Source organism: Cicer arietinum, chromosome 2, assembly GCF_000331145.2.
Source record: "Cicer arietinum cultivar CDC Frontier isolate Library 1 chromosome 2, Cicar.CDCFrontier_v2.0, whole genome shotgun sequence".
NCBI lineage: Eukaryota > Viridiplantae > Streptophyta > Magnoliopsida > Fabales > Fabaceae > Cicer > Cicer arietinum.
The window spans coordinates 41716990-41732455 of NC_021161.2; the positions used below are offsets into that span (position 1 = coordinate 41716990).

Consider the following 15466-nt stretch of genomic DNA (forward strand, 5'->3'; position numbering starts at 1 on the left):
CACGTTTACTGATGGTCGAGACTCCATTGGCTGGAGTGGTACTAGTACTCATCATTTTACTCTCTAGAGCACTTATAACCTCTAAAGGGAACGAAAAATGGCTATAGTTTAGAAGTGGAATCGTTTGTGGAAGTGAAGTGGTCTATACAAAATCCAAACCTTAACGTGGTTTTCTTCCCGTGAATGCCTCATAACAAATTATCGTTGTAGCTAGTGGGTATTGAGGTTTCACCTATGTGTTTTGCTTGCAAGAATGGAGACAAAACAACCAGTCATGTGTTAAGGGATTGTGTTCACGCAACACAAATTTAGATCATGTTAGTGGATCATACACATATTACCAATGTGTTACTTTTCCTTGCAAGGACTAGATCTTTGACAACCTCGAGCATAAGGGGAGGGGAACATACAACAGTGAGTGATAAACAACTTTCATGGTAACTTGCTAGCAGTTATGGATGTGGAGAAACAAAAGTATATTTGAAGAGAGGTTTAATCGCCTGAGCAATCCAACTCGTGAGATTAACAAGATGGCAAGAGAGATAGAGAGTTGCAAAGATCCTCACTTGACTGGTGAACCCCAACAACTAGACATTGTCTTCATTGGTTGAAAGAGACCTCAAGAAAAATGTATCAAACTCAACTATGACAGCACACACAAAATATTTGATCAATCTTTTAGAGTGTACGACCTTCTTTGAGATAACAATAGAAAATATGTGATAAGTTATGTGCGGTAAATTGAGGCTTGTGACGTCGTACATGTTGAGACGTAAGGTATGTATATGAGTATGGACATGACTTGTCGACAAGGGATTATACACCTTCAAGTGGAGAAAGACTTAAGGATATTGGTTGACATGGTGACTTGAAATTGCAAAATCAATGGAAAACCCCAACTTTTATACATCGTATTCGTGAGCTACATAATATGGATTGACATGTCGAAATCAATCACACTTGTCGGGAAGGGAGTCGGACTATTGATTGACTTTCTAATTTTAGTTTGACTTTACCCTCTTTCCAACTTGTAAGGTCAATGTGGTTAATTCCTCAAAAGTGTGGGGTTGTCGGTCTGTTTGGGAAGGCTGACTTGGAGGGTCGGGTGCTTTGTAATTCAAGATATTTAAATTAGTGAATTAAAGTCTTCTGAATAAAGGGACTAAATGTAGCCAAGTTAGTGATGAATCATGATCAATCTATTTATTTATATTTTCATTGTTTGTTGTATCTGAACCCGATTGCTTTTTGTTTAAATAATCCATAAAAACCAATTAATAAAAAGAAAAGTTATTTGAACTTCAATTAATAAAATTCACTGTACACAATATTACTCTAAGCATAAAACACATTGTGTCATGTTCGGTCAAAAATATCTTTAACAACGAACCTTTTCAAAATCTGATAACAAGCATCAATCTACATACCATAAATAAATATCAATTGGCACATGTCACGATTGATGCAACATTCAGTTTCAACCTTTTTAATATTTCTTATGTCATACAACGATTAAATTTTCAAATAGACTATAGTAAAGATATAAACATAGTAAAAAATGTATTATATAAGAAGGAGTTATTAGTTACTTAAATTTTAGAAAAAACTAAAGAAAGAAGCCTCATGTTGTTTGCTTCATGGTCCTTTTTAATAGCACTAACACTCAAGAGTAAGATGAACCTACAAAAGTGACAAATATCAAGAATAATTTTAATACATAAAAAACCAAAAAAATCTTGGCATAAATTTCCAACACCACAAATGTAAGAAAATCTTCAAAATTTGAAAACTAAATGATAAATTTAAAAAATCAAGAACTTTGTCGTTGGGATTTAATTAAACCAAATATATGATCAGATTTCATAAATGTCGATGACTCCTCTCCACTTAAATAAGTAAAACACAATGAACTTCAATATTTAAACATTTCTCTGTATAAGAAAGAAATCCAAAAACCAGTAATAAAAATCATACCCCTTTTAAAGTACATTGAAATGAAACAACAACCAAGGCTCCAAACAAATTCTGACAATATTTGGTTGACATCCAACTCATATAACATTTTTAAATCAATAATGCTTAGACAACAAAGTTTCATGAAAAAGGAATTTAGCCAAAGTAATGAAAACAATATAACTTATACTCCATGAACATAACACTCACATTAGAGCAATGCACCACGTGTACCTCTATAAGATTGAATTATGCAAATTTATTATGACAACAAAGAAAGATATACTTTGTTAAACATTTTTTCATGTTGCATGTATCATATATTTTGTTCAACATTTGTGACCCTTTGCAAATCTAACTTCTCTTATGGGACCAATCCTCCACCTTTCTAGTCCCAAGGTAAATTGATTCTAGTCCTTCCTTACAAACCACCTACAGGGTACAACACACAAAAATAATAAAAAATACACAAAAATTATAGAAACCTAATTAGTTGCAAAAAACATTTAAAAGAAGCTTCAAGGGACAACCTATATAACTTATTGCAAGACTAAAGAAGCACCATAAGAGTTCAACGTTAACAAAAACACATAGTTAAGAACAAAGAAAAATTAGTATAGAAAGAGACTGCCTTGGGAAGAGAAGGAAATTAATATAGAAGATAGGAATTAGGAGTAGATGGGGTGAGATAATGTAAAGATAGGAAGATTGAACGAAATTGTGCTTACAAAAACGAAAGTTTGAAATTGACATTTTAAACTTTAAAAACACAACTAAAAATTTATGATTAAGAAATAAAATAATTAACAAAGAAATATAGAATTATTACTACTAATAGCAAGATTAAAATAGAAACTATCCTAATTATCCGACAAATGTCAAACTTGCTTCAAAACAAACCTTGTTTTATTATGTACAAATATAATGAAGTTTATATATTTAATTAAAATAATTAATTCATAATTAGAGTAACTAATGTCTAACTGACTTGTACCAACACATAATTAGAATAATTAACTTGTAACTAATTTTTCATATCTAATAATTTAGAAAACTCAATTTTCACATCGAAAATATATATAGCTCTAAAAAAGTTTATAAAGAGTAACACTTTTCACGTTACAAACCAAATTTGTAAGGATGAATTAGACCAATATAAAAATTAAGATGATATTATAGCTTACCGATCGAGAATCCACCATTTATATTCATACAACAAGTCTAATAGTACTGAACGTGAGGAGATATATTGAAAAAAACTTAAATCCTTCATTGAAAATAGATAGAACTTGAAAAGAGCTTATAAAAAATGACACAATTAACTTAACAAGTTGATTTTGTAAGAATAAATTAGGTCTAATATAAAATCCTATGAATGGATGGATTTGTATCCACAATTTTCCTATAGTCATTATCCACATAAGTACTCTATGTAGAAGAAAAAAAATAAGTGTACCTAAAGATGAGTGATTCTATTACTACCCCATCTCCTATCATTCGTGGACACTACTTGTATTTTTCAATTTCTTTTACAAATGTCTATCATAATTTTTTTATTTTTAAATATCACAACAAAATTCACTCACACTAATTAAACTAGTTATAGAAAAATGAAGGATTTTGAGTTCGAACCACCCCAACATATCAAATATTTTTACATGTACCATATTTGTTGTATTTACTAGACATTTCTCTAAGAGATAAGCAAATGTATCCTTTATGATCGAAACTATAACAAATAAACACATATTGTTGTTCTGAGACGTGGACACATACGCTTTGTAAGAAAATTTCAACAATCTATTATTTTCCACCATCAATTTGAAGAAACTTGATTTTAAGATCTAAGTGATTTTCAATAATATTTTTGAAATGAACAAAACATGACAAAACTTGTGATTTATTTTGCAAGATATAAATCCATGTAAATCTAGAGTAAACAACAATTAAATGAATTAAATGAAGATGATATTAACTACCATTAATAGAGGAAAGAGAACATATTCCCATATAGCATAGTATATTAATTGTAAAAATTTATCAAAAATAGTAAGAGAAATTAAAAAAGTTTAATTTATGAAATTTATCTATACAACAGACTTTGCAAACATTATAAAATTTATTGATATTGTGAGAGATATTACAAGCTTTCAATTAATTGAGAACAATTTTATTAGTTGCATGACCTAATCTAGCATGCCAATCATTACAAATAGTGTTTATGAGCATGATTGCTAAAATTTGTACAACTAGTAGTAACAAAATTATGGTATGAAAAATGGTTACAAGGAGATTGCATTTTAATAGAGTCAAATGCATAAAGGCCATTCCTAAGCTTCACTAGCATTAAAACCTTATTGTTTTCTTGAGATTTAACATAGCAACAATTAACATGAAACTCAAAGTAAACTTCATAATCATGTGCAAGTTTAGAAACACTTGAAAGATGAGTCATCAATGTATTTGAAACATGTAGAATCACCATTAACCACCTTTATTTTTTGGACTCCATTATAGGATGATTTGTTGAAGATATTGTTGGGGTTAGGAGTGGTATAATTTATTGAGCCAGAATCATGGTACAAAGCAGGATCATATATGGTATCATTCATATGAGAAAATTGTCAATTTTTAGTATGATGGACACTAGACGCAATAATGGAGGCGATTGGGTTGTGATAAATACCTCATTGATAAATTACTAAAACAATGTTGCAAGTATTGAATTTATAAAGTAGATAACAATTAACTCCATTAGTTAGTTACAATCAACTAATATAATCCTAATAACTAGGATGATATCTATTTAGCTTTGACTTGATAAATTTTTTTACGTTAACAATATATTAAAATTAAACTCTTTTACATTTATTTAGGAAAAGTGGCAAAAACAAAAAGATTTGCAAAAGTGTGTAAAAATATATATTTGAGAGGAGATATTGATAATACAATTGACTGAAATAAATGAACTACATCTACAAATTTATAAGAATCATATTAAAATATAATAATTCTCATTCAGATTTGTCACGACTCATGATTTTATTCTTTTTTTTTTTGTTGGTAGACAGGCAACATAAAAACATAAAACATGAAAAAGAGTATTTATAATATTATAAATACAAATCAGAAACCTAATCAATAAATCTTTTCATATTCTACTAATTGCTACGATTTTCTTCAGAAACCTAAAATCTTTTCATATACGATTTTCTTCACAAACAAACACAATCAAAACAAACAAGTCTAATGCTAAGCAGTGTCTAGTAATTGCTACTAATTAAGAATTAATAATTTAAATTACTTAGTTCCTTAATTAGCTTCCCACAATAATTAATAAAATAATTTATGAAATGGAGAACCTTCTCCTTCTGGGCTTGATCAAATCCACAGGCCCATCCTCAATAGTGGACGTATCTTTAGCCCCATTCTTGAACGGGTTCAGCTTACCCAGTTTCTTCGACACAGAAGAGAAAAACGTTGACTTTTTGACTTCCCTTGACGAGGACGTCGTTCCGTCAACGTTCTTCTTCAAATCCGTAACGTACATTTTCATCCTCATCAGCTCCGAACGCAACTCCTCGTTCTCTCTCACTAACGTAACGTCCGTTTGTAACTGATTCCTCTCCGCCGTCACGTCACGTTCAACCACGGCACCGCTTCTTAGCTTTAACTGATCGAAATACAGCGCGTGAAGCACAATCTGCACCGGTAAACGTTTGTTCTGAGACGCGTGCACACGCGCTTCGTAAGACAATTTCAGCGCGTCCATCACGCTGCACACTTTCTCCTTCTCTAACTCATCAAGGTTCGTGTGCACCTGCAACAACATACGCGCACACGCGTTAGGTTAAAATGTAATAATAATAGTAGTTCCAGTTGATTCGTTTTGTTTTAAACAGTGTCGTTTTGTGAACGGTTATTATTTCGTAAATTTCGTACCTTAAGGTAGATATCGATGGCGCGGTAAAGATCATCGTCAAGTTTTCGCGCGCCTTTTGGAATGAGAATTGCGATTCCGTTGAACTTTGAAATGGTGAGTTCGCCGTACGATGCTATCTCGGCGAGATATGCATCGACGGTTTTTGCTACGCGCTGCATCGCGGCGGAGCAGTTGTCTCCGAAGATGCTACCCCCGTTGAACACCTTAGTGCTTTTTTCTTTTTCAACGAAATTGGAGATGATTCTCCGAATGCTGTCAAGATCCAGGAGTCTCTCACCGTCGTAGGTGAATGAGAGAACTAGGAGATCGTTCACTGTTACGTGCTCGAGAATCTCGGAGATTCGTTCCTCGAGTTCGCGCTTGCACGCGCTTGAGGCGCGTAGGTAGATCGCGCAACGGAGAAGACAGCAGAGGAAGTTGATTGGAAAAGCGGCTTTCTCTGACGGAAAGAGAGGGACTATAGACTGTAGAATCTCGCGTTGGTCGATTATTGTTTCTGAATTGAAATCGCTTGATTCTGGTGACTTGATTTTTCCTCCAGTTCCGCCGGTTTGATCACGTACGAGTTCACGGAGTTTTTTTTCTGTGTATGTGATCAAAGCCCCGGCGAGAGTTAGGTATTTGGCGCTACGCTTCTTCATGGCGGCGATTACTTTTCCGAAGGATTTGACATCGAGGATGGCGAGTTCCTCTGTCCACCAATTCGGCGGGGAGCGACTGGGGAGCATTGCCTCACTGCACACCTTTGAACTGACAGCTTCAATGCAGCGGTTGACGATGTTTAGTTCATCGGCGACGGGGAGAAGCTGACTGCAGGATTTTAAAACGACGACGGCGCTGGAAAGATTTGTGAGGGCCACCTGAGAGAGAAAACCTTCCGTTCTTCCAGCGAGGTTTCCATCGCAATACTCCTCGGTCATCTGGAGGAACAGTGCGGCGCAGTGCAACGAGGCGACATTGTTGACGGTTATCTCGAAGTTGACACCATAACAGAACTTTGCTGCTTTCTCAAAAGCTTCTTTGCCGCCAGGTATGTCTGAGAGGTCTATTCTGGTAAGTTCACTGTCGTTTGATTCAATTATCAGCTTTCTGATATAGTTGCTCTTTGCCACCAGCATGAACTGTTAAATTTTGAGAATTTCAATTTCAATTTCAATTTCAATTTTACAAGCACAAAACCAGAGATAGATAACAAAATACAACCAAAATTGATATGCCAAATGTAATTTAAGTACCTTGTGGAGAGAATAACTGGCTTCTCCAACTGTGACTATAACATCACTTGGGAGTTCTTGAGAGGAAATCCTGAAATAATGGAAGCCACAAATTGATTATAAAATTGTACACTTGAAAACAATTATGAGTTTGAAAATGGAACAATGGAGGAGAAGAGGTGAGTGGTGCTGTTTACCATTGTCCAGTTCTCTCCATGGCAAGGGAGAGTCTCGATGAGGTGGGATTCTCCATGAGCTGATGTAGTTAGTTTCCTTTTGGTCTGAATTTGTTTTGTGGTTTTAGAAAAAATGTACTACTACTTTATATGGTTAAGGTGGGTTGTTATAAAAGGAGATATAGAAATTATAACCAAGTAGGTTAACTTCATTGTTATGAATTAATGATTTTGTCTTCATGACTTGTAAGTTTGTCTATGTGGTCCAAGACTTAAAAGTTGATATGTTTTCTTTTCTGACTAATTAATTGATGTTATCTTGCATGTTTATCTTTTTTCATTAAATTGATATCCTTTTAAGATAATAGTATTCTATGTCTATTTCATTCATTAAGTGCATCTTTGGTGGTTTCACAAAACCACAGTTAGCTGGTGAACTACCGTGATTTTACAAAAGTTATAAAATATAACTTTTACAAAATAACAAGTGACTCACTGTGATTTTGTCAAATCTACTGAAAAATCAAATATGCACCAAATCACATGCTTAGGAAAATACTCCTATCAATTCTACTGAGATTTATCTTGCCTCTTACGTTTACTTCAATCTTTATGTTCTTAACTTTACAGAATTGGTTTAAATTTTTTTAACAATGATTCTTATAGTTTAGGTTGGGTTAGAGGTCATATATGTAGCTTTTCTTCGCTACATTTAATATGGGAGTTTGGAAATAGTCCTGGCATGCCTAAATTAGAGTACAAGGGAGTAGTTATTGGTTAAAAAAATATTTCTAGTAAAGGAAAGTATTATTAATTGTTGAATGTTTTGTTCCTATAAGCCTGTTATAGTTATTGATATTTTTTTGGGGGTGTGGTATGATTAACCCGTTATTCAGTTAACTTTACATAGCAAAAGCATGCAGTCAAAAAAGTAAAAGAACCTTGCACTACGATTATCCATAGATATATATACATATATATCCATCTTGTTTAACTACTGTCCTTTGGTATATAGTATATGCTCAACGATTATCATATACTATCATTTTGCTTCATGCATAATAACTGATATGATTCTGGCTTTGTTTAACCTATTTAGGGAAACAAAAATACGCCAATACCATTGAGGGAGACAAATAACAACCAAATACTTTTGTTCACTTTAATCCTGTGCTGTCATGTTCACGAGCTTATGGATATGTAGCACGTCTATGTAGAAATCTCCGCCTAATGAATTTAAGCATTCTCTTGACCAAAATAATTGAACTTAGAGCAGTGTGACAAAAATGATTTTGTTTTATAAACGACAAAACAAAGGTAAATCATGCTCTCAATTCTCTGGATCCGTGATCGTTTGGACTTCTAGCTTGCCCCCGTGATTGTTCTATTCCTCTTTTGTGGTGGATGTAATGAGGGGTTGTTTTCGAAATTGGATTCCCTACAGTTGGGGAAGTCCACGCATTCCCTACTATTGATTTTAATTTTAATTATATAATTTAAATTACTGAGTTTAAATTTGAACTTGCATGAATGAGTGATTACCGAAGCAGAAGACCAGATATGTTGTTTTCGTATTAGTATAATTTTTTTAATTAGTATATCAGTTTAATATTTTGATATTGTTACATCGTGCAATAACTTTTTAAATAATATATTGAAAGTATTACAAAATATAAGAATGATTTTTGTGGTTGAGAAATGTCGCAGCTGTGAAACAGGTACAGAAAATGAAAAGTAGTCAAGTTGTCGTTGACTTGGTGTACATTCATTGGATGAAGGATAGCGATGAGATATGGATTAAAGTGCATGGGATGGAAAAATTGGAAAGGCTAGATACATGGGCAGTTGTTGATGGAAGTAGGGCTCCTACCATGTCTTAGCCACTCAAAGAGACGAGTGGGTATGACATTTACAGCATCGGCGGCAATGCATACTAGGATAATAACCCGCCACGTCAGCTAGCTGGCCAAAAACAATTCCATGCCAACTCGGATTGACATGTATGTGTCCCCATGTTTGTTGGCTGTCAAATAAGGCAATAACACAACAAAGGTACTCATGTCTACATTGCACTTCATTACCTGCTTTCTATCACCCTTCAACTTTTTAAGACAAAGGGAGACATATAAGGCATTATTTTTAATTATTTAGAAGACAAGGCAGGGAAAAGAATGTAATAGACCTATTTTTGATCTCTTCAATTTTGAAAGACCAAAGTAAATGATAAATTACTTAAAATTTCAGATTTTTTCTTTAATATTCTTTTTTTGTTTTTTTCCTTCAAAATACTCAGCGATCATAGAAAAGCAACAAAAAAATTGAGACATGTAGTTGATTGCCTCTTCACCTTCTACTCAATTTTTTTTTTCTTTTTTAAATTTATAATAAAAGCGAAAATAAATAAATAAGTCAATTAAAATACAAAAATATTAATTAATTATTAATTAATAATAATATAAAAATGACTAAAATTAATAGAAAAAATACAAAAAATTTAGCCACTGAGTAGAATTTTCCGTAGCATTTAAATAATATTTTAAATTATAATCGGATAACCGATCTAATTTAAACAATATTAAATTGGAACAAAACATTTTTTAGAGGAGCCATCGAAAACGATTATTTTTCTGCAGCATCGTTATTTGTTCATTTTTTTATTCCACTAAAATGTGTTTATATTTGTTTCATTTTCTTACGAGTGACGATTATAGCAAAATAACATGGGAAATAAGTATAAAATAACAACTTAATATATTAAATGTTATAATTAATTATGTGTTTTTTTTCATTATATTATCTTTGTTTAGTTTTATTTTTATTTTTAATTGTAGTACACCATATAATTAATTAATCTTATATGAATACAACATGTATATCTATATAGTATTCACGTTGTAACTGAAATGAACATTAAAATAAAGTGCGCATGATATAGTAACTATAATAATTACTTAATCATAATTCATAATATTGTTTGAATATTATTAACAACTTAGTCTTTATAATTTTTTTATACTAATTTTAATTAATTTATATTATTATTAATTAATTATTATTATGAATAGAAGGGTGCATTCCCAAGAGGCAACCAACTATATGCCCCAATTTTATTTTTGCTTCATATGGTAGAATATTCAAGATGTGACCTGGTGAAAATAAAAAGCATGACGTTTTAGTATTTTGATTTTTTTATAGAAAAAGGAATATTGAAGAAAAATCCTAAAATTTCTCTCATCTATTTGAATTAAACATAAATTTAATTAAAATTCTTTCTCTCTTCATTAAATTAGACCGACATTAAGTATTCGTTATAGATATTTGAGTGTTGTAGAGGGGAAGAAAGAAAAATAGATAAAATCTTTAAGTTTATTTAAAAATAATAAATATATTAAAACAATCTCAAAATAAAAAACTAGCAAATATGAGTTTTGATTTTCTCAATTTAAATCTCCTTCAACTTTTGTCACTAATTTCTCTCTCTTTTAATTTTATTTTTAAATGTGTTTTTCATTGGATTGAAAGTTAATTAATATCATATAAATTATGCATATAAAATTTTACACGAATATAAATTATTTGATATGTTATTGAAATTCGTAAAAATTAACGAAATTTAATAAAAGTATATAATACATTATATGAATAATATATTAAATAATTTTAGATTTGTGTAAAACTTTACATACATGATATTTATGATATAAAATATTAACTTTCAATCTAAAACGAAAAAAAATTAAAAAATAAAATTAAGAAAAGATTGAGAGAGATTAGAAGATATTTGAATTGAAAAATCCGAATTTCAAGTATTTACTTAAAAATATATTAAGATTTAAAAACAAAATTAACGAGGATTGGTGTAAAAATACCTACACATTTTATTTTTATGTAAACAAACACTTAGAATAAAAAAATAAAAATAAAAGCAATTTTTATCAAGTTCTAAAAACTAACACGTGTTCCGTGCATGGCAATTTAATTGATTTAAATTGAACAATAAACAAACATGGTGTTCCAAACATTAATCTATTCATCTCAATGCTTACAGCCTTTCATTTTGAATAAATTGTTAGATATTTCTTTTCTTCCAAAATGATCCATAAGACAATAACTTACCATGGATATCACACATATCATGACAACAACTTACAAAAATCGTTTTAGGATATTTTAAGTTCAAAGGAAAATGTGGCTTAAAATATCTACTTGTATGTTTCATGAATCACAATAATATTTGAATGAGTGGATTAACTTATCTCATTACGGTTAGTCTATGTTGGGGGAACAATATTTTTGGCTAAATTGGTTTGGGTCGAAATAATTTGGGGCTACTTTCCACTGTCCTTTTTCTAAAACCCCTTACGTTTATTTTTCTTTTCTAAAAAGACATAATATCTAATAAAAATAGGATTTGTATTATAATATATGTTTACCTAACAACATGAGGTGTTGGTCGATAGTAGAACTTTATACTGACAATATATAATCATCACACTCTTATAAAAAAAATACTGAAATTACATATTAAAACCTTATATAGATAAAATATTGTGTGGATGTATAGCATGCATGTATATATCCGGATGTTTAGTTATGTTTAAACATGGTTTACTGTGATGGCCCTTTTAGAGGATCTACTCTTGTAATAATTAAGATTCTATCTATTTATCTTATATTTATCGTATTTAACAATGAAATATATATATATATATATATATATATATATATTGTTAATATAATTTTTTTATATTATTAATTAATTATAACCATTAAATTATTAATAATATTTGGTTTTTAATCACTAACATAATTAATTATAATTTATCAAATGTATAAAACTTTTTACATTAACGATACATAAAAATCAAACTCAATATATTAAGCCTACCATAAATTGTTGTAAAAATTATATCAAATTTAATATTAAAATTTTAAATTGCAAAAAAAAATATTTTAATAGCAAACTTAGCCACAATGAAATGTTGCTAATCATGAGAACCAGATATACAAATCGGGACCATATATTCAATCCCGTCTAGTGTTGTACTTATGGATTAATCACGTATCAATATATATAGAGTTAAATTTGAAGAAAAAAAAATGGGTTAAGCTTTTTTTTGGATATTTAAAAATTAAAAAATATCATCGTAATTAATTTATACAGTTGCCATAGTTTGAATTTAAACTAAAAAAATAATATTAAATTTAATAATATTGATATTTTATTAGTTAAATTAAGATTTATGGATAATATATACCATTTTTAAGCAGCAACGAGGAAAGGAAATCCAAATATTTTGTTATAAAATTTTATTTGTTAAATTAATATTTTACATTAGACTAATTAGAAATTGTTTGATAAATCAACAAATTTTGTACTTGGTAGTCCTCAACCATATATAATCGAACGAGTGCATGTTGAAAAGATGAGTGAACAAATAAAGAAAGAGATGTATACTCACTTCAAGAAATAATAAAAAAAATTCTTAATCGCATAAAACGACAAGAATGAATTAAAACTTTTATCATTTTTCTATGGCAAGATGGATCAATCTCTATCCATGTGATTATGTGAACAGGGATATTTGTGCGCTCCCTTACCCAACCCATCGAAAATTGGCCATATCGATAAAACATAATACTTCCATCATTTAATCATATACTTGTTAGTTTCTGTCAGAAAATCATATACTTGTTGGTTTGATCCAATAAAAAACTTCAACCTATCCATAAATAGGGGAAGAGATCGAATAAATCCATTATCTATTATATAATACGACACAACTTAAATGACTTAATTATTACCAAAAACAACGAAGCATTCGTATAACTTTTTTTATGAAACATTGGTGATTTTTTTTTAATGACAAAATGAAAACTAATCTCTACATCTCAATATTGGTCCTGGAAATCAAAACTGATAATATACCAAGTCATTTCCCGTCTTTTTGTTATTTCAAAAATTAATCTAAAACATTAAATAATTTAATGGTTGTTTAAATATTACTTTTATTTAATTAAGTAATTTATAAACTTAGTTTTATGTTTAAATTTTTATAAACTCAACAGATCAATTAATTTAGATTATGTTAGGTTGGAATGAGAAAAAAAAACCAAAAATCAAGTTGGTTTAAAGAATTGAATTGAACTAAACTTTTTCTAAATTAAACTAGTTTATAAAATTGAGAACCAAACTTTATTTTAATTTTTTATTTTATTGAAACGATTTTTAAAGAGTAGAGTTGAACTATAACTATAATTTAGTTTTAATTCTAACAAAACACTAAAATGTTCAGAAATTAGAATTAATGTCCTAAAAGTGAAATGAAAAACCACTACCACCTGTCGTCGGTGCGAATAACAACGACACTCCCCCTTCTCTCTTCGCACGACAAGATTCTATGTGCCCTCTACTTTTTGTTGTGTCTACGCCCACAATCTACTGTCGTGTCCGCTTAGGTATGAATCCACCCCCGTCTTACCATTTTCATTTTTGTTTTTATTTGTTGTTTTACCATTTTGGTTCATTTTGGTAATTTTGCTTATCTAATACCGTTTTGAGACAAGTTCATGATTTAACCATCCCAAACTTTTGAAATGAAATACTAGATATGTGTTGAAAATTCGAGTTGATGCATTTTATTTTTACCATGATTGGTAGTTTACCTTTGATTGTTTTGCTGCATTTTTTGTTGTTGAGATTTTGTGTAGTTTGGTTTTGTTTATTTATGTATTTTTAAAGTTATGAATTGATAATTGCTTAAACTTTGTATTCATGTTTGCTGAGTTTTTTCTTTGTACTTGTAAAGTCAATAGTATTGGGGTTTTGTTATACTATGAGTTAGGAATAGGTTCTTTGCAATACTTTTGTTCTTTCCAAGGTTGGTGTTGTTTGCTATTTCTTTTTGTTGATTTATTTTAGGAAACTAACAATTTCTTTCCATACCAATTATAGCTCACTTTCAATTTGGTTCTCATTTTGTTGTTGAAGGTTGTTTTTCTCAAACATTGCCTAGATTGTTATTGTTTCATGCAACGTTCATTTCTAACCTGAAAATTCAGTTTACGATACTGTTTTTGTTTTGCAATATGATGCGTTATCAATTTGCTAGTGGTGCAAATGTTGAATTTAACTTATTTGTTTGATAGCATTATTTTTTACTTTCAGATTTTTTCCGGGACATGAAATGATGAATTAGACTTTCTAATCATATTTATTTAGACATGTGTTATCAATAAGTTGTTGAGACAAACTCTCTATTTTAAAGTTTTGATGAAAATAAACAAAGGTTAATTAAGAATGTTAATTATGATTATAAATGTTATGTTAATTTAACTTGTGTTCTTGAGTGGTTTTAATTAAGAGCAGAATCAAGCAAATACAAGAAAAGACAACAACAAGATCATTCTGCATCATAAACAGAGAATGATTTTCAGCTTCACCGAACTATCTATCACAGCATGTTGTTCAAAATTTATCTACATCGTTATCAAAGAATCTGCTCTGTAAATCATTCATATCTAACAAGTACATGACAAGGAACAAGTACATATAATCCAGACTCAAAAAGGATATTTGATCGCAAAGATCAAAGAGTTTAAACATGGACAAAAGTCATGACGGCTTAAGAACTCCAAAATTCAAATGTCAAGAAAACTTGATCAAACTGGGTATATGACAAGACAAGAACAAAAGAAATACAGAACATTCAAAACGGGAACTCCAGAATGATTATTGAAGCTCAAGAACGTTCAAACTGATAAAACCAAGAACGTTAATCATTCTCCGTTTTCTGCACATCAACAGCAACCTTGCATCCTCTCTGTTTCAGTCTGCAATTCGACTCAAATCTTCTCCAACCTCCTCTAGCTACACTCAAGACTCAAGACAGATAATGTACCATCCAAGATCAATGAAGAAATGTCAAAGAAAGGACAGAAATGCTTTCAATGCTAAAACATCAAAAGTCAAAAAGCTGTTTTCAAAGCAGCATTATTTTTATTCTAAAAATAATGTTTTAGTCAAAAAAGCATGGCCTCTCCAACAGCTATTTCGTACATCTCCAGCCTATAAATAGAAGGCCATTATCTCAGTTCTAAGCAAGAAATTCAAGTGCCAAGTAATCAACATTATACAATCACACTTAAGCTTGAAATTCTGAAAAACAGAGGCAACATCA

The 15466-nt window shown here is 30.4% G+C and overlaps 1 protein-coding gene across 1 annotated transcript; it reads right to left on the reverse strand.

Annotated features, from left to right (window-relative positions):
* Window positions 1–4950: 4950 nt before the first annotated feature.
* On the reverse strand, window positions 4951–9501 carry LOC101497023 (root phototropism protein 2-like). The gene is made up of 4 exons (XM_004490672.4): window positions 7308–9501; window positions 7132–7201; window positions 5896–7017; window positions 4951–5773 (listed from the first exon to the last, which is right to left on the reverse strand). Exons 1-4 carry the CDS (start codon window positions 7361–7363, stop codon window positions 5300–5302), a joined length of 1722 nt encoding a protein of 573 aa, XP_004490729.1. The 5' UTR covers window positions 7364–9501; the 3' UTR covers window positions 4951–5299.
* Window positions 9502–15466: the final 5965 nt, after the last annotated feature.